At 37.6% G+C, this 23,887-nt stretch overlaps 3 protein-coding genes and 1 long non-coding RNA gene across 4 annotated transcripts; 2 read left to right on the forward strand and 2 right to left on the reverse strand.

Annotated features, from left to right (window-relative positions):
• The first annotated feature begins 2,885 nt into the window (after nucleotides 1–2,885).
• Nucleotides 2,886–6,455, forward strand: LOC147868824 (cysteine proteinase COT44-like). Its single transcript, XM_087323797.1, has 5 exons — nucleotides 2,886–3,431; nucleotides 4,723–4,970; nucleotides 5,237–5,380; nucleotides 5,551–5,763; nucleotides 6,157–6,455. Exons 1-5 carry the CDS (start codon nucleotides 2,951–2,953, stop codon nucleotides 6,187–6,189), a joined length of 1,119 nt encoding a protein of 372 aa, XP_087179923.1. The 5' UTR covers nucleotides 2,886–2,950; the 3' UTR covers nucleotides 6,190–6,455.
• Nucleotides 6,456–7,754: 1,299 nt separating this feature from the next.
• On the reverse strand, nucleotides 7,755–10,249 carry LOC147868825 (uncharacterized). The gene is made up of 3 exons (XR_015530150.1): nucleotides 10,123–10,249; nucleotides 9,345–9,414; nucleotides 7,755–7,922 (listed from the first exon to the last, which is right to left on the reverse strand). It is a non-coding gene; the product is annotated as an uncharacterized LOC147868825 (long non-coding RNA).
• Nucleotides 10,250–14,544: 4,295 nt separating this feature from the next.
• LOC147868826 (cryptochrome-1-like) lies at nucleotides 14,545–19,120 on the forward strand. The gene is made up of 4 exons (XM_087323747.1): nucleotides 14,545–15,144; nucleotides 16,744–16,968; nucleotides 17,051–17,757; nucleotides 18,179–19,120. Exons 1-4 carry the CDS (start codon nucleotides 14,802–14,804, stop codon nucleotides 19,013–19,015), a joined length of 2,112 nt encoding a protein of 703 aa, XP_087179873.1. The 5' UTR covers nucleotides 14,545–14,801; the 3' UTR covers nucleotides 19,016–19,120.
• Nucleotides 19,121–20,456: 1,336 nt separating this feature from the next.
• Nucleotides 20,457–23,207, reverse strand: LOC147868827 (uncharacterized). The gene has a single exon (XM_087323787.1). It carries the CDS (start codon nucleotides 23,135–23,137, stop codon nucleotides 21,224–21,226), a length of 1,914 nt encoding a protein of 637 aa, XP_087179913.1. The 5' UTR covers nucleotides 23,138–23,207; the 3' UTR covers nucleotides 20,457–21,223.
• Nucleotides 23,208–23,887: the final 680 nt, after the last annotated feature.

Consider the following 23,887-nt stretch of genomic DNA (forward strand, 5'->3'; position numbering starts at 1 on the left):
TGACAATATAAAAAATGGTTGGGGTAAAGTCAATGCCGTGCTATTGGTACAATCTAAACTACAATGTCATAATTTCTGATGTTTCTTAATTAAAGTTTTTTATTTCTTTGGATTCAACACGAAATAATTTTATAAAGTATGCACAAGGATGCTAACAAAAGAGACACATATATGTAAAACCATGGCAAAAACAAAGCTTCACAAGCCTATCTGCCCTAAGGATGAGCAAGAGAGAAGAGGGAAAAGGAAAAAGAAATAAATAAAAGATAAAAGTCATTACATGGGAGAGGTCACGACAAAAAGGGGCAAACCAATAAGTGATACAAAATCACTAAAGAATACAAGTCGTTGCATTGTAGAGGATAAAGAAACATATAAAATCATCACTACATAATTGAAATCGTTACATGGACTATTATAAAGCTAGAATAGAGATTCCTATTTCACAGCAAAACAAACTAATCCACCCAATGAATTTGCTATGTTCATACGCCAATGAGGATTTGTATGTTACAAAATGCCATGAGTTGAATAATGCTTGGACATATTCTTAGGCAACCCTTGAAAGAGACATAAAGAAGAGCAAGTTGTCATTAGTAGGAAATTGGAATAGGTGTGGTGTATATATCAAGGATGCCAGAATAAAATGAGATCAATCAATAGGCGATGCTTCACCACTACAAGGTGTTCCTATGCTATTGTAAACAATTCCATGCTTCTTGTGTGGTGCCTTTAAATTAATAGTTTAACAACCTTGTTGTCCACATGGTATTTTATACTCTCTTGATTGCTTATGACTAATGATCTGTCATTATAACGTCGTTTTTGAAATGTGAACCAAGAAATAATATTGAACAAATATTCCATGTAGGTGATCTATAATGTGTTGCAATATTTAATCTATTGTTGATTTTATCTCACGTTAAAACCTCTCACCTCTCACCTCTCACCATTTGTGTTACTATACACTAACGAGATTCCTCGAGTTTACAGCAACTTTAACATATATCCAATATTTTATCTCAGTTTGGTTCTTTCCTCTTTGTATCTCGATCTTCGACAAATATTGTGTTTTAAATTATGAAGTCTCGACATAGTCAAGACCAAACTCCCTTCTTGTAATGGTTATGCACAATCATTGAGTATTTCAATTGAGCTAGTATGCCTGATTTGTGCGTGAGATTCACATTGTGTGTACTAGTACCATATATTGTGATCAATATTACATTATTGAGTAGGTGCATGTCCTTGAAGTAGCATGACTAATTGTATGTTAAGTAATAACTCCCGAAAGATACCTTAGTAGTCAAGGTGGTTGGTAACTATTGTGTCGGCAACCTACATCATCGAAACCAACGGTAGACAACGAGAGTATTTTTAGTTCACACTGGTTCTCAATCATCTTTATGATTACACACACAAGTGTCATCTTACTTTGATTTCATTCTTCAATGTTAGACTACTAGCACAATAGAAGGGAATTTGTATGCTCTTTCCCATACATCTTATTCAGAACTCGAGATTGTGGAACTAACATTTCATCAACAATTCAAGCCATTTTGGGTCACGAATCCCAATTGATGGCAACTTCTTGGCACTCTACTAGAAACAATCCAAATTGCACTTATCCTAGATCCTTGGCATAAGATATTCTTTCTAACCTTCCTTCAAGCTTTTCCTTTGAGAACCACCTCAACATTTAATTTTGATGCTTTTCACACTCATGGTGGTATGGCCGTTTGCAATAAAATATTTTATGTTCTTCATGATGCTCCGAAACTTCAAGTTGTAAAGTCTTATCATGATTTCCCTCTCACTGCGCCCGTTTGGCCTCATTGCTTGGGAGTATTGCTTGCTACGTTTCACTTGCAATGTCAAGACTTTTTACAACGATGTGACACATGTTGCAATGCAAAAGTTCCTAGTCATATTCCACATGGCTTTCTATCAACCTCCCATCATCCTAGAACCATGACTCCATCCTTATTACATTCAACGTCTTCACCAAGATAACATATTTCATTCCTTGACAACACTTCCATATCATAAAGCATTGTTAGTGAGTTTGTTGTTGGTTTTTGGAAGTGTCTTTTACTAGTCTTGGATATGGAATGTTGATTACCTTTTAGGCATCACCTAGAGACGATTGTCCATGTAATATACACTAATTAGACTCTAGAATAGTATATGCAACCCTTAATCATTATTTGTTGCCCTTGCATTGCCATTATTCCACAAAAGTCAAGTAGTTTTCCTTTTGGGAACAACAATGAGAGGATGTATAGTTTTTTAGAACCAACATCCATGATCCCAAGTTGGGGTTAGGCCTAATTTAGAGGGAGGAGTTGGACATATGCAAAAGCAACAAATCATGGGTTGCAAAAGTAACAATGTTGGCATGTTCTTGTGCGGGATAATCAAGGTGAAACACAATTTCTTACTCGGTTACATAGAGTAATCAAACACCCGAAGGAAATCAACCACGAACAAATGCTTAAGCAAGCATCATACAAAGTTCAAGGGATCAAACGCGAGCGTTCAAGGAACAGAACGAGTAGCAAATGTAAGATAGAAATGAGCCCGAAGAGTATGTTGTGTTCCATGGGGTTTCTATAAGTTCCGGAGATGATAAGCCCCCCAATAGATTTCACCTCTTATATCCCTCGTGAGTTGCAGGGCCCCTTCGAGGCAGGCTGAGTAGCGATTGCATGGGTCATACTTTTGGCCAATCATGCAAGCCTCAAGGGGTATTCCAGGAAATAACGCAAATGCAAACGCAAACGCAGGGGCAAGCTCGTGAAATATGTAAAGATAAAGCACGCTTTTTTTTGTTGACTCGTATTCTCTCTGTCTCTCTCGCTTCTCCCCTATATCCTTCTTATTTTGTTTCTTTCCTTAGAATCCAAGCACAGAAAATCAAACACAGGAAGAATCTTTAAACTAAGAAGCTATGGCGTCTTCATGGGTGTTCCTATTCACTCTCGCCTTGGGCCTTTCCTTTGCTTTACTCTTGACCTCTGCCCACAGCCTTCTCACCTACTCTGCCTCAGATCTACACTCGGAGACCGGACTCGTAAGTTTATTCGATGCCTGGAATGCTAGACATGGAAAACACTATGGATCTGAACCACAGCAGAAGGCAGAAAAGCACAGAAGATTCCACATCTTCAAGAAGAACCTAATGTACATAGACGCACACAATCGCGATGTGAAAGCCAGTTCATCTTTCCGTCTCGGCTTAACCCGGTTCGCTGACCTCACACATGAAGAATTCATCAGCAGCAAACGATTGGGTCTTAAGCTTTCGGTTCCCAGGAGTACCAAGACTTCCCGACTGGCTGCCAGTGTGAAACCGAATGAAGCTCTCCCTGAGTCTATTGATTGGCGTGCACTCGGCGCTGTCACTTTGCCCAAAGACCAAGGAATGTGTGGTAAGAATAAAAAAAAATTCTTTCATTCTAGATCTAGCTGTAATTTAATGTTTGGTTGGTTGTTGTAGACTTTTTAGGTTGAAAATCTGGTTGTGGTTGATTGTTATGAACTTTTTCTTAATGATTGTGATCTTTTTAGTTTATTTGCTAATTTTTTCATCATAAATATGATAGGTCAATTATTGTGATCTTTTGGGTTGTTAGATGATGTTCATATGCATAGATCTAGTTACAATTGTGTTTATTGTGATGTTTCTAGGTTGTTTGCAAATAGGATGGTTTTTATGGTGATGTTTTTGTTTTGTTCAATGGTGCTGACAATATGATTTAATTGAAATCAATTGATTGTTTGGTTTTGTGATTTTTGTGGTATGTCCAATTATATTGACCATACGAGTAGAAAGTGAACTCTCAGCAATTGATTGGTCAGTCGGCAATTACCAGTGTTTTTAGGGTGGTTGTTTGATGATGTTGAACATTCATATAAGTTTGGCTGTAGTAGATTGGTTGGCTGGTTTGGGTTGTTCGATGATGTTGACCGTATGTGTAGATCTATTTGTAATCAATCTATCTACACACCTAGTTTTTTATTGATAGATTGTTTGTTGGTTGTGATATTCTTGGCTTGTTTGATAGTGATTGTGTGTATATCCATCCAGTTGTAACCAATTTGTTGGTTGTCGTTATGATATTTTTGAGTTGTTCCACAATTGTTGACCATATGTGTAGAACTAGTTGTATTGGTTGGTTGCTATATGTGTAGATCTAAATCTAATTGATGTATTTGTTTGTAATATTTTTGGGTTCTTTGATGATATTGACTATGTTCTTAGATCTAATTGTAATCTGTTGGTTGGATGGCTATATGTAAATCTAATTATAATCTATCGACCTGTTGGTATTTTTAGTTTGTTTAATGATGTTGACGGAATTTCCATGTGTGCGCGTGCGATATATCCAATGAGATGTTTTTGTGATCTTTGTAGGTTGTTTTATGATGATTATAGTGTGTATGTGTATAAAGATTAGATGTTGTGGTGGCGGTTGTTCTTTTGTATTGTTTGATGAGTGTACTATAGATTTGATGTTCTTTTCATTAGAAACTAAATATGCACAATAGACTTGAAGATCATTCATGTTTTGTGAATTGTTATTTTGACAAGTCACTGATTCATAATGGATGCTGTAACCATATATGCTCTATAGATTCGATGTTCTTTTGACAATAAGCTATATATATGGACTATTGATTTTATGTTAATCTTTTTGTGGGAAATATCTTTTCATTCAGGGAGTTGTTGGGCTTTCTCTGCCACTGGTGCCATAGAAGGAGCCAATGCCATAGCCACAGGTACCCTTGTTAGTGTCTCAGAACAGGAGCTCGTGACATGTGATTTAGGTGGTATGAGTTCGGGCTGCAATGGAGGCCTCATGGATGATGCTTTTGAATGGGTTGTAAATAATGGAGGCATAGCAACAGAAGAGGCATATCCTTATGAGAGCTCCTCTGGCGAATCCGGAGTTTGCAATACCAAACTTGTAAGTTGCTCTTACCTTCAAGATGTTTGCACATGATTCATGATGATATTATTGCATATTGCTATAATTGCAAGTGAAAGCCTGTGCGATTTGTTTTCGGATGACACTCTACGCGTAAGATAATTTAACGTAATAAATATGATAAACTTAGAAACATGTACAAGGAAAGAGTACTTATGCTTGTCCAACTTACCACTTAATAATGATATAGGTTTGCATAATGTTCACAATTGTCTTGGAATAAATATCCTGGCTTTGTTTGACAGCAAGGAGAGGATAAAACAATCACAATCGATGACTACGTTGATGTGGAGTCATACAGTGAGGAAGCCTTAATGGCTGCTGTTGCAAAGCAACCCGTTAGTGTGGCCATCGAGGCATCGGCATGGGATTTCCAGCTATATTCGGAGGTATAATCCCTTATCTAATTCTTCTCGCTAATTTTGCTCATGAATAAATTTTATTGGTTTCCCAATGTTTGCAACTTTTGGATCTCAAGAATAGTGGTTAATAGGAGAACATGTAATTTTTTTTAATGTATAATGGCTTTGTGTGATAATGAATGGATGAGGTTTTATAGGGCATTTACAATGGTTCTTGCTCAAGTAACCCATACACGATTAATCACGGGGTCCTCGTGGTTGGCTATGGGACTGAAGACGGTGTCAACTATTGGATAGTGAAGAACTCATGGAGCGACTCATGGGGAGACCAAGGCTATATCCGCATGATCCGTAATGGCAGCCCATTTGGAATATGTGCTATTCATTCCATGTCATCCTACCCTGTCAAGGTAGACATTATGTAATTAATTAGGTTTCGTTTTACTATAAACATCATTTGCTCTTTGCTTGTCTTCCAATTTTGCTGATTCTTATGCTCACCCTTTTCTTTTTACCTTTGCTCTTTGATGCTCTATCACTCCTTTTCTCTTCTTTTACTCTTTACTCTCTACTATTCATTTCGTCTACCTTTTAATATTTGTACTCTTAACCGCATTCTATTATCACTCTTTTTCTTCTACTTTTCACACACACAAACACCCCCACAAATGTTTTTAATTCTAAACTATTTCATATTTAAAAAGGGTAAACTGTTTTTAGGGTTGTTATTAGCAAAGCTTACACATTGGTTTATGCAATGCTAACTTTTTTGGTTCCTATTTTTGTTCTTTTCTTGTTTGCAGTACTCTTCTAGTATCCTCACTTCGGATTCTTGAAGTTCTGCTATGATGATTGATGTGGTGTTGTACGATGTACATTACAATGAATTGTATGCACACTTCTTTTAGGTGATTTGAAATTTGACTTCCATATGTAAATTTTCTCCAAGGAAGCCTATTGCTATTTTTATTGGATTACCATTTCAATGTACATATAGCTGCAACACTTGCATAATTTGTGAGTGGGATATGACCATAGAATTTCAGTTGATTGTACTTCATCTGACTAGTGTTTTATAATATATTGGATAAAATTGACTAAAGGTAAGTTTAGCTCCTTAAGTTCATATGAATACTTGGATATTTTGGTCTCTTTACTATGGCGAATGGATGGATTCTTTTCATGTGTAGTGACATTTGCAATGTTACTCTCATTGTTTGACTACAATTATTGACAAGTAACTCATAGTTTCAATGAATGCCTACATAACTATTGTTCAATATTACTAGGTCCTTTTGGAGTTATTCCTCGAACAACTATATATTAAAATATTGCCATTATCGATGAATATTGCTACGTTTTCCTCCTCTCAAACCTCATTAATATCTAGTGGAGTTATTGAAAAAAATTCAGACTTCACGAGGGCAATTATCAATGAACAATGTCCATGAGAACATTTGTAGGTTATCTAGGGAAAACCAAGCAAACCTATTAAAATTAGTTATGTACAGAATGCCACAATATGTTGATGGTAGATAATTAAGGTGATTACTAACTATAGTTTCATGAAATCAATCTTAGTAAGAGTATGTCCGACCCTTCTATAGGAGTGACAAAAGGTTTTAGTGAAGCAATTATTTGATGCGAGGAATGGTACATTAAGCATTTCAGAATGATCAATAGTTGAATGGGTATAGTAGTCTCAGCCTATAAATCCTTTTAAGGAGATTGTAGGGAAAACAACATTGATTATTAGCTTGATCGTTGTGGATGGTTGCATGTGGCCATTGGTTGACTTTCACAGTTGCCTTAACGACTACATGGATTGCTAAAAGATCAGTGTTCTTCTAAATTACCAAAAGGATGTTCTTGATTATGTCAAAAGATGAAACATAGTTCAATTGTATGGCTGGATAATATTCTAAGATAAGGAAGAGAATGGATCAACGATGAAACTTTATGGTGAAAAATTGGACTTCAAGCGTCTCACTTGCAATTAAATGTCACGTAATCCAATTGCGTAAATTGCGGTCCTATGAGATCTATTAGATATCACATATTTTGATGGCATAAAATGGGATCATATGCTTATGATACGATTAGACCCATTGTGGTGTCACTTGTTATTCATGGCTGATCTCTTGCATGATTAAAACTAATCATCAGCGGATTTTCCAAAGAAACTATTAATGTAACAAGTATGAGCTGGTTCATTTCGAGAGTTTACATGTCCGAGACATTGTGGATTGTGCAATGAGCAAAATTTAGTAATCAGGATTTTTACTACAAGGACACAAAGACACATAATTATTTATTGTCCCAAGGAGTTTATTAGAGCTTTCTCACTCCCCATGTCATGCTAAAAAGGCCATCAAAACATTTTACTACTCTCTGTAAGTAAGAGCTTTTCATCCAGTTTGCCCTTGTTGAATCATTAACAATTTTTCCATCCACTAACAATCAGACCTTTTAAACAAGCCCCAAGTTGAGAGATTATGGAATCTGTCCCCGGTTGTCGATGATAAGATATGTCGTGTAAGATTTCTTTATTGAGGGATTCACGATTTGTCTGCCATTACAAAGAAAGAAGAAGGTAAAAATGCCTTGCTTGCAGATGGCTCAAGAACAAGTTTAAAGCATAACGCTTTTCCAATTTTTATTTTTTTAAGTGGGTAACCCTGAGCAGCCAGGCTTAGTCATTCAACAACAGTTTCTCATGTCATCCATGTCATTTGGACCCAACCAGATTTGTCAATCTGTTGTGGGAGTGAGAGACCAAGGAATTGAAGCCAGTCAACATCCTTTCTTTAATGCTTGGATGCCAAGAAATTGAGACAGAACTCACTCATGTGTTGGGGTGTTCATTATTGTTCTAAATTAATTTCGGAAATGCTAATAACAATGTAATGTCTAAGATTAATTAATTTGTCGGAATCCTAAAATAGTGATTAGCAATCTCAAGCATGCATGGATCGATTACCTAGTTAATGAACCACACAATATGTGCATTATTATGGATACTTTACAGTTATACAACATTACAGTAAACTTCGAAAATTCGAAGTCGCTGCCCCTGAATTTGTATGCTTGGCACCAGTTGTTTGTAAGGCTAGGCTAAATCCAATGGTTAGGCACTTGGGCTATCTGTATTCCAGTAGATCTGAACATCATATAAGATAAGCAGAAGGTGAATGGGTATTAATGCATAAAGGTCTAATCTTGACTAAAGTCAAGTTCTTGGATAATTGCAACATGCAGGCCACTACATGTAAGATTAAAAATTGTGTCATTAATTCTCTTAGCTGCATATATGCAGTTCTATATAGCCTATCTACCTTTAATCGATGGGTCCAGAAAGCAGCTTCAAAGGCATAAATTATGTGAGAGGTCATGTATACATTATTAACGCTCCTAAATGGCAGAACATGCAGTAGGTAAAAGGGGTCGAGATTGTTTTCACGTGATAAACTCTGCACTATCAAGTCGTTGGGAGGATTAAATATACTCAATTTGGAGATGCACATGCTGGCAGGGAAGGCGACAATACTGGCCATTGACTTATATCATATGCGCAAATAAATGCATTGAAATCGTTTTTTTGTGTGTGTGTGTGTGTGTTTGTTTGGATCGTGGATCATCACAATTTGGGATTCAATATTGATTAAAGTACGATGGCACTAGATGTAAGTCACCACATTCTCTGCTAATTAGCTAATTTTAATTAGGAAAAAAGAAGAAGTCTCTCAATGTTTGCAGCAGAATTGAATGGCATCAAGATCCTGCTAGGCGGTCAATGCACAGATGGAGAGTGCTCATTGGACTCATATTCTTCCATTCTGGATTGCTAGTGGATCTATAACCCAGATGGCCATAATTTCATTTCTTAAAAGAGTGTTTATCGGGTCACGGATATAATAATTAGAGCAAATTGTGTCGCTCTCCAAGAGTTAATCAACATAAAATAGAGGATTTGATCAGCATGAATCAGTACCTTCTCCACCACCAGAGACGTCATAACATAGGTTTTAAAATTTGAATTGTTGCAGACTCCAAATCTTCACCTGTGGATCACATAAATCATGCCATTACTAATTATTTGCTTACTATGGAGCTTATTTGTTCAAAAATATGAAATGAAACCAACCCCCATAGTTTAGTCTTAGGGAAGTTGAAACCTTAAAAGTGGGGGATTTCGCCATGCAGTCGTAAAGGACGGTTGTTATTAGAAGCCATTTATAGCTATCCATTAACTAGTTAGTTAATGTAAGGGGAAAGTTGCTTGAAATTAGTTTCTTTTGATGTTAATCCTGTCGCTTAAATTCTAAGCATTATTTACTTCGATATGAAGTGAACATAGTTACAGTAGTAAGTGAGCAGTTGATCCGTTTCATTTACCATTACGAAGCTTTATTGATTTCCATCGAATCAAATGCTGGTAAAATTGGTCAGTGTTGGGAGCATTATAAAATTTTATATGAATTAGATGAGGGAATCATGGAACTATTTTGTAAGTTTTTGTATAGGATTTAATGGATCTATTTGATCGCGAATAATAGTAAAACAACAAAAAGTTAATTACTGTTGATAGTTAAGAGAACTCTGAATGATTTTGGTTACTGGAGAAAAGCAAAAACAAATCGATAATTCTGTTTCTTCTTACGCTTGGATTAGATTACGACTGCTTTTTCGTAAAAAATAAATTAAGTAAGTAATATAATATTACCAAAGAAGGATAGAAAGGAAGAAGGGCTTCCATGGAGATTAATTACCCGAATATAAGCAAAGATTAGTGTGTCGATGATGCTAGCTGTAGCAGCAGCCGCCATTACAATAATCCAATTAGCTCCGAAAAAATTGTGCCATTATAATGGGGAATCCTTTATTATCATCGAGAACAGTGAGGGTTTCTGATGATGCGAATGAAGACATATACTGTATCGATTAAGTTCAGGTTAATTCAGAATTGTCCTTCCCTATGAAAGATATCCATGGGAACCCCCCACAAATACGCTTCAAAACAATCGTATGACTCGTCGTGATTTATTTATTTGATTAGGTTATATATTCTGCAGCAAAATAAGGAGCCCTAGAATGTTGACTGACTATCCACTCAAACGGAAAAGAAATTTTATCTCGAGTATATGTACACACACAAAAAAGAAGAAGCATAATTACCACCACTAGTAGAACCAGCAGGTAAAAAGCCACAATCAGGATTTAATGACCTAATTATTAAAAGAAGCTCAACAAAGATCGTAACAAGATTTCATGGAGAGATCATGAATATTAAAGTGGCGTGAACTTTGTTTGGGGGATTTAAAATTTGCAGGAGCGGGGGGAGGGGGGGGGGGGGATCGGTCCTCATATCATAATGCATTTCACAACAACAAATTATTCAGAAGTTTAATGGATTTCAAATCATAATATACAATTATGGATTGCGAGAGAAGTTTAATGAATGAATGATAAAACAATTATTGACAACATTCCAGTGAGAAAGTGGCCTACCATCATGGCGTATCAAATGATTGCTAATCTTTATTTAGTTTGGGGGGGGGGGGGGGGGGGGGGGGGAGCAATGTATGCAGAAGGATCTCCATGATACATCATGGCCAAATGAACAGGTTGGGTCATCAAATTCTCTTGTGAAAAAAGAGAGAGTAATGGATGGATGTGGACTACTTACTCTCAAGTAGTAGCCCCCGCCGCCTCCTTTAAATAATAGTGTAGATCATATCATCCCTCCATTGAATAAGTAAAGCCTGACATATGTATGTGGGACATACAGGCTTTACTTATCCCGGGCCTCACTACAACTGTAGATCTCTGCAATATCTCTATATACATACATTATACATATATATGATCACTTTTAAAAAGAGATTCACATGTCGGGTGGCCCCCACCCCCCCCTACCCAGAAGGAAGCCATTGGCTACAAACCCTAGCAGGAGTTGATTTAGGTTTTCATGACTCAGGAAATACATACATATACATATGGAGGTTTTTGTCTTCTGTGTATTTTGTCAATCGCCTTGGGATAAGTATGATTTCTTATCTTTGCAGTCTTCTTGAATTGATTCCTTTGATTTGAAATGGGATGATTCCTGTGCTTTCTCGGACGCCGGCATGAATTCCTAATGTCAAACTTGTGTGGCGGATCTTTAATGAAATCACAGAGATGCTTCAATCAGGAACTGTGTGATGAATTCTTCGGTTGTAGATGACTGAATTTGAGCTCATACGTAGAGCATATAGCCTGTAACATGATGGTGAGTTTCAAAATATTAACGCAACAATGCCACATTATCATTTTTTCTTAACAAGATTGACACTATTGTTTAGAAGAACAAATTATATTGCCAAAATTGTCAATATGATCACTAATGCTTCGGATATAATTAGGATTCTATCTTCTTGTACATATAGCTCCCTAATCAAAGATTTCTTTTTGATACATATTTGCATCCACACTATTGAGTTCCTATGAAATGTGAACAAGCTTGAATATTAACAAGCAAAATTATTACTACTAATGTACACAAAAGGTAACTACACCAATCAACATTAATTGAGCATGATAGGGTTCCTTCTCAAACAATTGTGCCATGGCAAGGGATTTATGTACTTGGTCTCTTCTTTTCTTAGAACAACTTTCGACCGATCAGATGAACAATTCGTGAAACACATGTCACAACCTACATGTTATGCATTCGATGGGATCTTTATACATTAGAATCATTATGTCTCGGTAAGGATTTACTTGTCCCTTCTTTTCTTGGAACAACTTTTAACGGATCACATGGAACAATTCGTAGATGGAACAATTCGTGAAACACATGTCACAACCTACATGTTACGCATTTGATGGGATCTTTATACATTAGAATCATATGTCTCAGTAAAAAGGAAAAACTATCACTACTTGCAAAAGAAAAAGGTGGACAAGGTTTTTACTTTCAAACAAGGAAAACATATATTTTATTTTGATTGATTGTGAAGGATTAGCAACCACTTTGAAAAAATACTTGGCAGCTTCTCTTTGTTAAATAGTTTTAAATTATTGTTAGTTCCAAAAGGCTATGGTAATTGTGATGTTATGACTTTTTAGATATATGGTTGTGGTAAGAAGATCCCTCGTAATGTGGTGTATCTAGTTGTTTGCACCAAGTTGCATTCACAAGCATCGAAGGGACACTGCATGATGGTGCTACTATGGCAATAGTTGATTGGGTGATGAAAATATGAGATATATAAGTAAGGATGACGGTCTTTGATGCATGATGACGTAATTATATTATGTGTAATGGGCTAAGGCTAGCAAAATTATGATATTATCAATGTGCAGGGGTCATTTAGGAGCTTTAAATGTGATAATATGCAACATAATTGCATATGTGCAAGATTATGTGTTGGATCATTGGATAAAAAGTCAATAATATATATCTCTTATGCAATGTTATGTGGATAAAATAATAAGATTCATCATAAAATGATACAATAGGACGATCTTACGTGACATTTTGTTTGCAATGATTAAGGTTGGGTTGCATATGCTAGTAAGGTAACCTTATGTTGTTCGTACAACAACACACAACTGGGTGAAGATTCAAACTAATATGGGGTTCATGATTGCTAGGTGGTGTTGATCTAGCAACAACAAATTTGGGTTTTGAAAACAAGAGATGGGGCTCATTAATCAATGGCAATGCGCATGTGATGTGTGTACACAAGTTGGTTCAACACTAAAATATACGGGTTAGTTGTGACAATTGTTTAGTAACACTAGAACAAGGTGGTGGAATTTGCTAAACTTGACAATCATATGAAAGCTTTGGTTCACATGCAAAATTAGCCATATGAAACAACACAAGTGGGTTAGACATGGTGTTGCATGGAAGAAGGTTCTGTATGGTTTGAAACGACAAAGAGGGCCTAGAGTGCTTCGTTATGAGATGGCAAGGACATATTAGGCGCTCATAGAATGGAGAAGTTTACGGGGATTGAGGTCGCAATATCCCTTGGGTGCTAGAAACAACATAAAGAAGCCAAAAGAGAAGCTCTCATGAATGTGAATATCTAGATCCACGAGAACTAACCAATAGGTTAGTAAACCTTTTTCATGCCAGCCAATTGACTTTCCAGAATGTGGAGACTGCACTTTTCGCATAAAGGGGCAAAAGTGCTTTTCATCCAAAAGAGGTTCTGGTAAATCAGGTGAGGGCTTTGTTGTTGGCTCCATTATTGTCTTGAACACAAGGAAGGAAAGACAAGAAGAATTCACTAATATTATTACACCCCTTAAAAAATGAAAGCAATTATTAGTAACTTTATCCAAAGTCTTGATAGGCCTAGTCTTCTCCAGATTAACAATGTATAAATTTTAGTATTAGTAAAGAGGCGAGCCAAAACCGACTCCCTCCTGAGACGTAACTTCAGAATATGATCATGAACGCAACAACGATTCTCGTTGAGATGATGTAGCTTAAGAATGCGATTGATAGAGGCACGCAAGTATCATCGATGACTGATATTCGGTATGCTAAGGGTCTTTATTTCTCAAGTGAATTGTTAGAGCGAGCGTGATTGATTGGTTACGTGAATCGGGGGTTATCTCTCATTCAATCTTTGCGAGAGAAGGAACAACAACAATGAATTGGCATTTTCAATTATATGTGTTAATGGGATAATAAAACAAGTGTTATGCAAATACAGAATATACAGAATATACAGAATATACAGAATATACATATATACATATATACATACATACATCTATGTATATACTGTATGTATATGTATATGTATATATGTACATATAGAGAGATGGTAAGTACTAAAGGAGGATAAAGCTGAGAACAAAAAGTAGGGGCTATAATGGTAATTACCATGAAATGCAGGGATATAATGGTACTCTCCAAAAAATACTCCGTCCTTTCTCTCTCTCTCTCTCTCTCTGTCTCTGTCTCTCTCTCTGTCTCGTCTCTCTCAGAGAGTATTCTTTCCACCCATTTGCTTCTCTCTGCTGCTCTTTTTTCTGCAGGAATGAAAGGAGAGAGACAGAGAGAGAAGGAAAGGGAGACGAGGAAGGGGGAGACAGAGAGATAAGGGTTTCAGTGCAGAGATAGAGAGAGGGAGAAGAAAGCGTGTGTGTGTGAGAGAGAGAGAGATAGGGTTTAATTTCTTTCTTTCACTTTCATTCCTCCTCCTCTCCCCTTTTTTGCCAACATCAAATTAGGGTTTTTGATCTCTTCTTCCATCTCTATTCCCCTTTCATACAATTCCCCCCATACACATACCTCTCTCTATATTCATATCTATCTATTTCTACATCAAAATTTGTATATCCATCCATCTAAACCTGCATCGACACACATAAAATCTAAACCATATCGTAATCCATTTACGCACACATATTCATATCTCTTCTTTAATGTAATGGTAATGAAATGAAGCAAAACACACAGACAAGCGTTGCAACAATGGCCTCATGCTGCACAGTGGTGTGGTTCCGGAGAGATCTGCGGTTAGAGGACAATCCGGCGTTAGTGGCAGCGACAAGGTCAGGGCTTGTGATTCCACTCTTCATTTGGACCCCTGAAGAGGAAGGCCAGTTCCTGCCTGGTCGCGTCTCAAGATGGTGGATGAAACAGAGCCTTACCCATCTCCAACAGTCTTTGGCCAGCCTTGGAGCTCCACTCGTTTTGCGTCGATCCAAAGATGCCCTCTCCACCCTCCTTCAGATCGCCCAGGAAACTGGTGCTTCCAGAGTCTTCTATAACCACCTCTATGGTAGGCTCTATGAGACTGTTTCTCCTATAATACAACTTCCCTTTTCGTGTGTATGTTTTTTGTTTTGATATATAATAATTTGAGGTGTCTCTGTTTTTTTCCCGATGTAAGATTCCCTCCCTAACAAAACACCTATGTAAACTCCGAACCCAAACTGAAGAGATGATCTAGATATTTAGGGTAAAATCTTGGTCATCAGAGTTTTTGTGTTAATGAGAAATTTGGCATAAAGAGAAGTTTTTATCTTGCTAGCCTGGTACCTCATTTTCATCGCATTGATCAAAATACCCTCTGTCCTCCAAATTTCTACAACATCAATTCTTCCCAAATTTTCTATAACCACATTTATGATTTGTAAGGTTCCTTTCTTCATGTGTTTTCCGGAGGCTTTTTGATATGTATGTTCATCTGGGGCTTCAGTTTCATGTAAAATTTGTGAGAATGAATGAGATCTTTGACCCCCTTTTTCTTGCGTTTTAGGAGGTACTTGACTATCCTCACATTTATGGTTGTTTAGGTATTTATTCTTATGTAAATACCCCTCCTTTTCCAGAAATGGTTAGATCGTTAAAATATGTTGGTTTTCTTTTCATGCAATATTTGCCATCAAGAGATCGTTAGAAGTCTATGCTTTAATCTTTCTTATTAGGGCGTCATGTTAACCTTTTATTTATAAATCCAAGATATGATTTGATGTCTATAGTTTGATCTTCAACACGGCCATTAGGGCATTGTTTTTATGTAGACTTTCTCGAAGGGAGGGTTAGACCTCCTCAATTATTTGGTCATTAAGGGCTACTTTTCATGTAAAATTTGGCCTGAGATATGCTTAAGTTTCTATGGTATAATCGTGATGAAATTTCTTATTTTCTTTACATGTAAATTTTTTTCCCCAAGACTTTGCTTTGATATCCTGAAGTACGTGTCATTTGGGCTCTGGTTCATGTGAAATGTCAACCACTGAGGCTACTCTCATGGTGGTGTTCGATCACTGCTCATGCCAGCGGATATGTTCTCATTGCTTATTTATGAAGTTGCTGATAATTTTGCTATTTACATTTCGAGGTGATGATTCCAGTTGATGACAAGGTGGTAGTTTTGCAGCTTATTGAAGCTGATTGTGTTTTTGTGACTTATTTTTTTCCATGCGAGGGTTTCAGTACATATATCCTCAAATTTCCACTCATTAGGCTTGATCTTATGTCTTGATGCCTCTCTGGTGGTAGTGTGATTTTGTTACTTATACCAGATAATTTTGGACATCTAGCCTCACTAGGCTTGAACTAGTTCCATTGGGATCCCCTTTCCATGCTGTTAGAGAACTCATATATATTTATATATATGTTGTAATTGCCTTGTATATGTTTGAGTCTGACATTTGATATAGGCCGACTTGTTCCTTCCGTAGTTCAGCAATCTCTTTGAGTATAAGAACAAAGGGTTTTGACTGGATTGTAATATTGATGTAATGTGTGAGATTTATGAAATTTAATACTGTATTATGTCAGTGAACTAGCCTAGGTTAGTTTAGAGATATATCACGTGAAATCTTCCAGTGAAAACAGGTTTTGAATATCTTTTATCTTTTCGTTTCCCCAGATCCTGTCTCCCTCGTGCGTGATCATAGAGTGAAGCAAGGCCTTATTCAAGCTGGAATTAGTGTGAGTACATTTAATGCAGACCTTCTTTATGAACCTTGGGAGATTAATGATAACTGCGGTCTCCCATACACCACCTTTTCTGAGTTTTGGTCAAAATGTATGGACATGCCAACACAACCAGATTCTCCCCTTTTACCTCCCAAAAAGATCGCTAAGTATCCAGGTATACATTCGAATTTCTTTTGTTAACCAGTGGTATGAAACACCCAATTTTAAATTTCACAATATCTCTCAAATGTTTCTAGGTCCCGTGTTTAACTTATCAGTTGAGGACCTTGAGCTTGAGGATGAGTCTGATAAAGGAAGCAATGCTTTGCTAGCAAGAGCATGGGCACCAGGGTGGGCGAATGCAGATAAGGCACTGGTGGCCTTCATGAATGGGCCATTAATAGAGTATGCCAAAAATCGACAGAAAGTCGATAGTGCAACAACTTCACTACTTTCTCCCCACCTTCATTATGGGGAGTTAAGTATTCGGAAAGTCTTCCGTTGTGCGAGCATGAAACAAGTGTTATGGGTGAAAGAAGGGAACTTAGAAGGCGAAGAAAGTGTGAATCTATTCTTGAGGTCTATTGGGTTTCGAGAATACTCGAGGTATCTTAGCTTCAACTTCCCTTTCACGCATGAACGGTCTTTGCTCTCAAACTTGAAGAACTTCCCCTGGCGTGTGGATGAAGGGTATTTTAAGATATGGAGACAAGGTCGGACAGGGTATCCTTTAGTGGATGCTGGAATGAGAGAACTCTGGGCTACTGGATGGCTTCATAATCGTGTTCGTGTGATTGTATCAAGCTTCTTTGTAAAATTTCTACAGTTACCGTGGCGATGGGGTATGAAATACTTCTGGGACACACTTCTCGATGCTGATCTCGAATGTGATGTCTTGGGATGGCAATACATATCGGGGAGCTTGCCTGATGGTCACGAACTTGATCGCATCGATAATCCTCAGGTAGCCATGAACTTGCTGAGGTGTTGGCTCGCCACCTAGCAATTGGCATATATACCATTTCCTTTGCCAGTGCTATCGTAACCCTGCATGTTCAAGGCCCTTACAGCTATAATTAGACTATTGTATGACCGTTGCATGAAATGGAGCAATTCTGGCTTTTCTAGGCCCTACATCGAATAATGAGACTGACTATTGGCTATAGTGTTCATACCACTTAGGTAACCAGAAAGTGGGTATTGAGTCCTGTTGAATGATAAATAGAGTTTTGGGTCCTCAATCTTTAGTGATGTTCACATCACATAGGTCACCTGTCATCCCTAGGCTCGGTAAACCTCTTCTAGTCATATATCTATTGCGAATACAAGTGTGATGAAAACTACAATATTTGGGTTTTTAACTTTCATTGCCTTGCTTCTTTCAGACAGAAGGGTACAAATATGATCCTTATGGTGAATACGTACGGCGTTGGTTGCCTGAACTTTCTCGCCTGCCTTCGGAATGGATACATCATCCTTGGGATGCACCTCCAAATGTGCTTCGTGCAGCTGGTGTCGAGCTCGGCACAAACTATCCAAGACCAATAGTGGAAGAAGTTGCTGCTAGACAACGTCTTGAGCAAGCACTTCGGGTTATGTGGCAAGAAGAGGCAGCTGAGAAGGCTGCTATGGAAGTTGGTATGATAGGAGAAGATGATGAAGAACAAGAAGAACAAGTAGAAGGTCGAGGAGACAACATTGATGTACAAGGTAGAGAAACTCAGGTTGTTGAAAATATGGATATGGACAATGGAGGAGATTCACATGATAGAGATGGAAGAAATAGTTCAGATAGTGCATCTCATTATCAATCTCCTCATGACCAAATGGTCCCAAATATATGTACCCAATCTGGAAAAAGAATGCTGTCAGATCATTTCACACCTGAGCAATCTAACAACCCCAGGAGAGCCCGTGAAGCTGGAAGTGGCCGACACGAGCTAGGATCACCTTCAGATGCATTGCAAGATGGGCAAGGCGATGCAATTTCGACTGCTGAATCCTCCTCTACCCGAAGAGATGCTACCCGGGGCAATTTGGCCCTACCACGACACCTCTCTCAGATGCACCATGATGATACTCATGTGCCATTGGTACCTGAGGTAGTACACCAAGGAGTCTTATCCCGAAGGCGCAATAATAATAATAATAATAATAACGCTAATAATCACCATACTCAACCCTTGGTGAGCCTCGAGGCCATTCACGCAACAAAGGTGTAGTCTTTTTATGATCTATATGCTTTTAAAGATGGTTGTATGGACATCAAATTATATCATTTTTGAAGATGTATCCTTCGAGTATTCTTAGTTGTGAGTTTTCTAATCTATGTGACTGTCAAAGAGCATGTTATTGAGTGGATTATGTTCATTTAACGGAGATCAGAAAGAGCACAATATTTTAGGGATTGTACATATAAAAGCTTGTATGCAAAGATTGGCATATAGGCTGGTCTTATTTACCATCCCCCTGTACAAAATTGTAGGTTCTTAACTCTTTGAGTCTTCCTTGTGGGTTGGCTACTTCTGTATAAAAAATTATCTCTATATGTACAAATATAATGATAAGAAAAAGTCGTTCTTCTGAAATCCTCAGAAATTTCAATTGAGTTTTTCAGCAATTTATTTAGCAATTAGGTAAGACGATATGTGTTGAAAAAAGAATGAAAAATGTGCGACTTGCATTGGTAAAGTATTTGTGATGTTTGTTGCCAGAATGTGTGGCAAATTGATGGTGGATAATATCTATGCTATACCAAAAACATCCATTGATACAAAATTGTTTTGAATTTTGTCGTAAAAGTTTCAATGGCAAAGCTAACAGTTGTCATGTTTCTAGAGTCCCAAACACTACAAATGTTTGTATATGAACTTTCCTTCAGATTTTCCCATACATACAAATGTTCCAATGGAAGGAATTTGCGTGCACGTATTCTTATAGAAGGTGAATCATTCCGAGAACTAAATTGCACTTTACTTTGTATTGCTCATTTATAGAAATGCGAAGCTTACATGAAAAATGGTCTAGTAAAATGACATTATAGTTATCCACATTTTTTTATCACTATTATGAATTATCATCATTATTCTCTATCACATCTTTATTCGATACTCTTATGTCTTTTTGGCAAAATTTCAAAAGATTATCCACAGAATATGTCTTTATGGCCAGTTTTCAAAAGGTTTTCCATGCTTTTGTCCAACATTTGTTTATGTTGAGAGTGACAATTTTTCATAATAGCAAAAACTAAGAGCATTACCCTGCACGCAAGGGAACAAGGCACCACAATGATGTGTTGCCATGATGCAGGAAAATGTCGGGGAGATAAAAGTCAAATTTGATATATATGTATATATATAGAGAGAGGGAAAATGTCAGCGAAGGCTTACCCATGCCACTAAGGTTAGAAGAATCTCTCGATAGATACCATCTATGAGGACATTGAGAGGGCGCCGACTCAGATAAGAACGATGACACAATCTCTTGTTGCAAATTTCTAGATCTAAACTCAAGCTATGTACCATAACAACCTTAATTTCTTTAAAATTCCCACAATACCTCATTCTTCAAAACTCTCAACATTCTCTTTAGAAATTTTAGAAAAATGATAGAGAAGGCGCGTTTAAAAAAATATTATGGGCATTTTGAGAATTCCATGCATAGTTAGGGGTAATTTGGTAAAATTTTCATTAAGTTTTAGTTTGACAGCCTGAAAAACAAATCCTTTAATAAAGGTCCAGGCTAGATTTCACGGATCCATAAAAAGCTGGGTCGTCATATACACACTTTGTCTTGAGAGTGCTTGACGCAAGTGACTAATATGGTTTCCATGAGATTCTTTTTATCCTCAAGTAGGGGGCACATAGATGAAAGTGTCTTGATGGAAAGAAATGTATAAACATTTTTTATGGGATCCCCTTGGCAAGCTACACGATCTTATGTAAAAATTAAGAAGAAAGAATGTGAGAGCTTGATATATGCCCCACAAAACAATTAGATTTTGGCTTGAGAACTCCAACAAGATGAGTCTCGCTTAAACACTTTAAAATCCTCCCAAAACCCCTCAATTTTCCCGTTTCTTTTTCCCCAAATGACCTCAGTCAATCCCCAAAAGAAAGCAATTATAAACTCAATTCATCCACTTTTTCTTTCTTTTGGAGGTTAACAACGAGCATTTGGGAGAAATAATGAAAACCGTAGAGGCACACATAGGCCAAATAGAAAGGCATTTTATTGCATTATAAGACCCTTCTATGGAACATCTCAGTTTAAGGACTCCGGTGCTCAGTCTTTAACTTTTTAAGTATAGCAAAGAAGCTGGAAACTATTTTCCCTACACTGAGCATTTCATTCCTACAGTCCTTGGGGAAACGGTCTTACTAGGGCTCGTTCTTACAGCCCAACAGATTAACTGCACTTCTTTTAAACTATCACCCCAAGGGACCCAAAGGTTTCACAGCTAGGAAGGCTGCATTAAGCACCTTTCGCGTGTAAAAATTCGGTGTACAACCACACTTCACCATGTGAAAGTACAAATCTGAAGCCTTATCCAAGCATTGGTTTCTGCAATAGCAACTTATCAAGTTGTTGTAAACAAAAAGACTTGGTGTGAATCCCTTTTCAATCATCTCATTAAATAGCCCCTTCGACTCATTTACTCGGTTTGCTTTGCTAAACCGGACTATCATGAGGGCATAAGATATAGCATCATGAGACCCACCTTGATCAGTCACATCTTTGAACACCTTCCATGCCATTTCAAAATCTAGTTTATCACAGAGACCAGTGAGAACCACTATGACAGTGCGATTGTTTGGGGAATAACCCAAACTTTTAACTCGTTCCAAAACCTTACAGGCCTCATAAGGCTTACCTTTATTGCACAAGCCCTTTGCATAAATGTTATAGGTGATCATGTTAGGAGGACAACCACATTCACTCATTCTCTCCATCAACGCATTGGCAGATGAAATGGAACCAAGGTTACATAGACCATCCAAAAGTGTGTTATAGCAGATCGTATCTGGTTGGCAACCGCTCTTAGCCATGCCATTAAGAACTTCCATTGCATCATCAACCCTCCTAACCATGCAAAATCCCTTTATTAATGTGGTGTAAGTCACTACATCAGGAGAAACATTGAGATTCTTCATCGCTTTGATCACAATTTGAGCCTCTTGTAACATGTTTTCCCGGCATAGACTTGTTATGAGTGTATTATAGGTGCTAAGACAACAAACAAATCCTCTCTCTTTCATCCGAGCCATGAAATCCTCGATCTTGCTTGTTTCTCCAGACTTACAAAGAGAGTATACAACTGCAGAATAGATGGGTGCATCTGCCAACCCTGCCTTTTCCATAGTCTGAACAAACATCAACATTCTGGCAGCATGGTCGGCATATTCTTTTCCTTTATAGTAAGCAGTTATGACCATAGCAATTGTCAACGAGCTTGGTTCATGGCCTGAATAAACCATACTAGAAAAAGCCTTGCTTGCCTCGGAAAATAACCCTTGTTGGCAAAGTGTTTGAATTAAAAGATTATAAAGTGGCAAATCTGGATTTGAACCCATGTCACTCATTTTCTTAAACACTTCAAAAGCTCGATTTGATTTTCCAGCTTTGCACAAAGAGCTCATCAATGAAGTACAAGCTTGTAAATCTGGCCCATTCAAACCATCATTTCCTACATCCATTCTGAGGAAATACTCATAAGCAAGATCAAGTTTTCCAGCTTTTCCTAGGCCAGATATCATGATCGTATGTGTGACGACATTGGGTCTTAATCCAATCTCCAAAATCTTACGATACAAAGATTGAGATTCTTCTATCTGATCTGCCTTTGTTAATGCGTCCAAGACACAGTTATAATGTATCAAATCTGGTGTAAATCCGTATAAACTCATATGCTTAAGCACATCAAGAGCCTCTTTGATCATTCCCGCATGGCCATATCCCATGATTAGAACAGTAAATTTCTTGCTTGTCATATGGAAATTTAACCCTAGCCCTAGCCCTAACTTTTCATATTGATCCGAGATTTGAAGAAAGGCATCAAAATGCTTAGCGTGGCCCCAAATCACTGAGATAATCTGTATGGAGTCTGATGAGTGAACATAGTTTGGTTGTTTTCCAGCCCATAGAAACAACCTCAGAGCTAATTTTGGCTCAGAAATAGATTTTAACACGTCATTCACAAGGCCAGGAGTTATGGGAAGTCCTGATTTATGCAAACATGATTCTAATGAAGAGTCCCAATTCCTCTTACAGATAATGTTGAGAAAAACCCGAGCTTCGTCAGAGATGGTTGAGAAGCTCTTCACGGAGAGAGGCGTCCAACGCATCGATGGATATGGCAGGTTTCACACTGTGGCTCCCTCCTTTTTGTCCGCCCGGCCACTTTCAGACTGATGGCCCAGGGGGCCCTTTGTCCCACAATGTGCCATATAACATTGTGATTAGAATTTAGAGAGGAACATGTGGGCTACAATTAAATCGCTTGATGTGAAGAAAGTGTTCACGAAGCCTGGGTTAAACACAAGGTGTGGAACGAACTTATGGAGAAGGAGGGACAAGAGTGAATGCTTTTTTTTGTTTTGTTTTACTAGTGAAGCTATACTTGAGATGGTTCGGATTCAACTTGGGACAAGGGCGAATGATCTTTTTTTGTTGTTTTACCAATGAAGCTGTACTTGAGATGGTTGTGTCAACACGATGGAGTCTTGTAGGACTCAATAATGTGCCTACTGATCCCACTCGTGATGGAACGGTTGAATAACGAGAAGGACACATTTAGATTACTAAATTTACGTGGTGATGAGGAGGACATTAGTTAGATACATTGATGTGGCATGTAGTTAGACACGAATAATGATGATTTGAACCCACAACCTCATCCTCAGACTAATAATACCAATACCTCACGAGAAGGATAAGACAATACAGAGAGGGATGGAGAGGATTGTGATAGCATTGTTCGTTTTTCTCGGGAAAATGCACCACTTTGGGACCACAAGCATATGTGTAGTCAATATTAACCCCTAATACTCAAGGAAATTTCAATTAATTTTCGCTTTCAAGAATAGAACCTCTGA

Source organism: Azolla caroliniana, unplaced genomic scaffold (assembly GCF_043228905.1).
Source record: "Azolla caroliniana isolate FFs.n. ecotype wild unplaced genomic scaffold, voAzoCaro1.0.p SCAF_1, whole genome shotgun sequence".
Taxonomy (NCBI): Eukaryota; Viridiplantae; Streptophyta; class Polypodiopsida; order Salviniales; family Salviniaceae; genus Azolla; species Azolla caroliniana.

Bases quoted from the DNA above. Each gene is read 5' to 3' on its own strand.
- LOC147868824 (XM_087323797.1), top strand. From the start codon at position 2,951: ATGGCGTCTTCATGGGTGTTCCTATTCACTCTCGCCTTGGGCCTTTCC. The intron at 4,971-5,236 runs GTAAGTTGCTCT...TTTGTTTGACAG, and splicing joins GAGTTTGCAATACCAAACTT to CAAGGAGAGGATAAAACAAT. The intron at 5,764-6,156 runs GTAGACATTATG...TCTTGTTTGCAG, and splicing joins TGTCATCCTACCCTGTCAAG to TACTCTTCTAGTATCCTCAC.
- LOC147868826 (XM_087323747.1), top strand. From the start codon at position 14,802: ATGAAGCAAAACACACAGACAAGCGTTGCAACAATGGCCTCATGCTGC. The intron at 16,969-17,050 runs GTATACATTCGA...AAATGTTTCTAG, and splicing joins AAAGATCGCTAAGTATCCAG to GTCCCGTGTTTAACTTATCA. The intron at 17,758-18,178 runs GTAGCCATGAAC...TGCTTCTTTCAG, and splicing joins ATCGCATCGATAATCCTCAG to ACAGAAGGGTACAAATATGA.
- LOC147868827 (XM_087323787.1), bottom strand. From the start codon at position 23,137: ATGCGTTGGACGCCTCTCTCCGTGAAGAGCTTCTCAACCATCTCTGAC.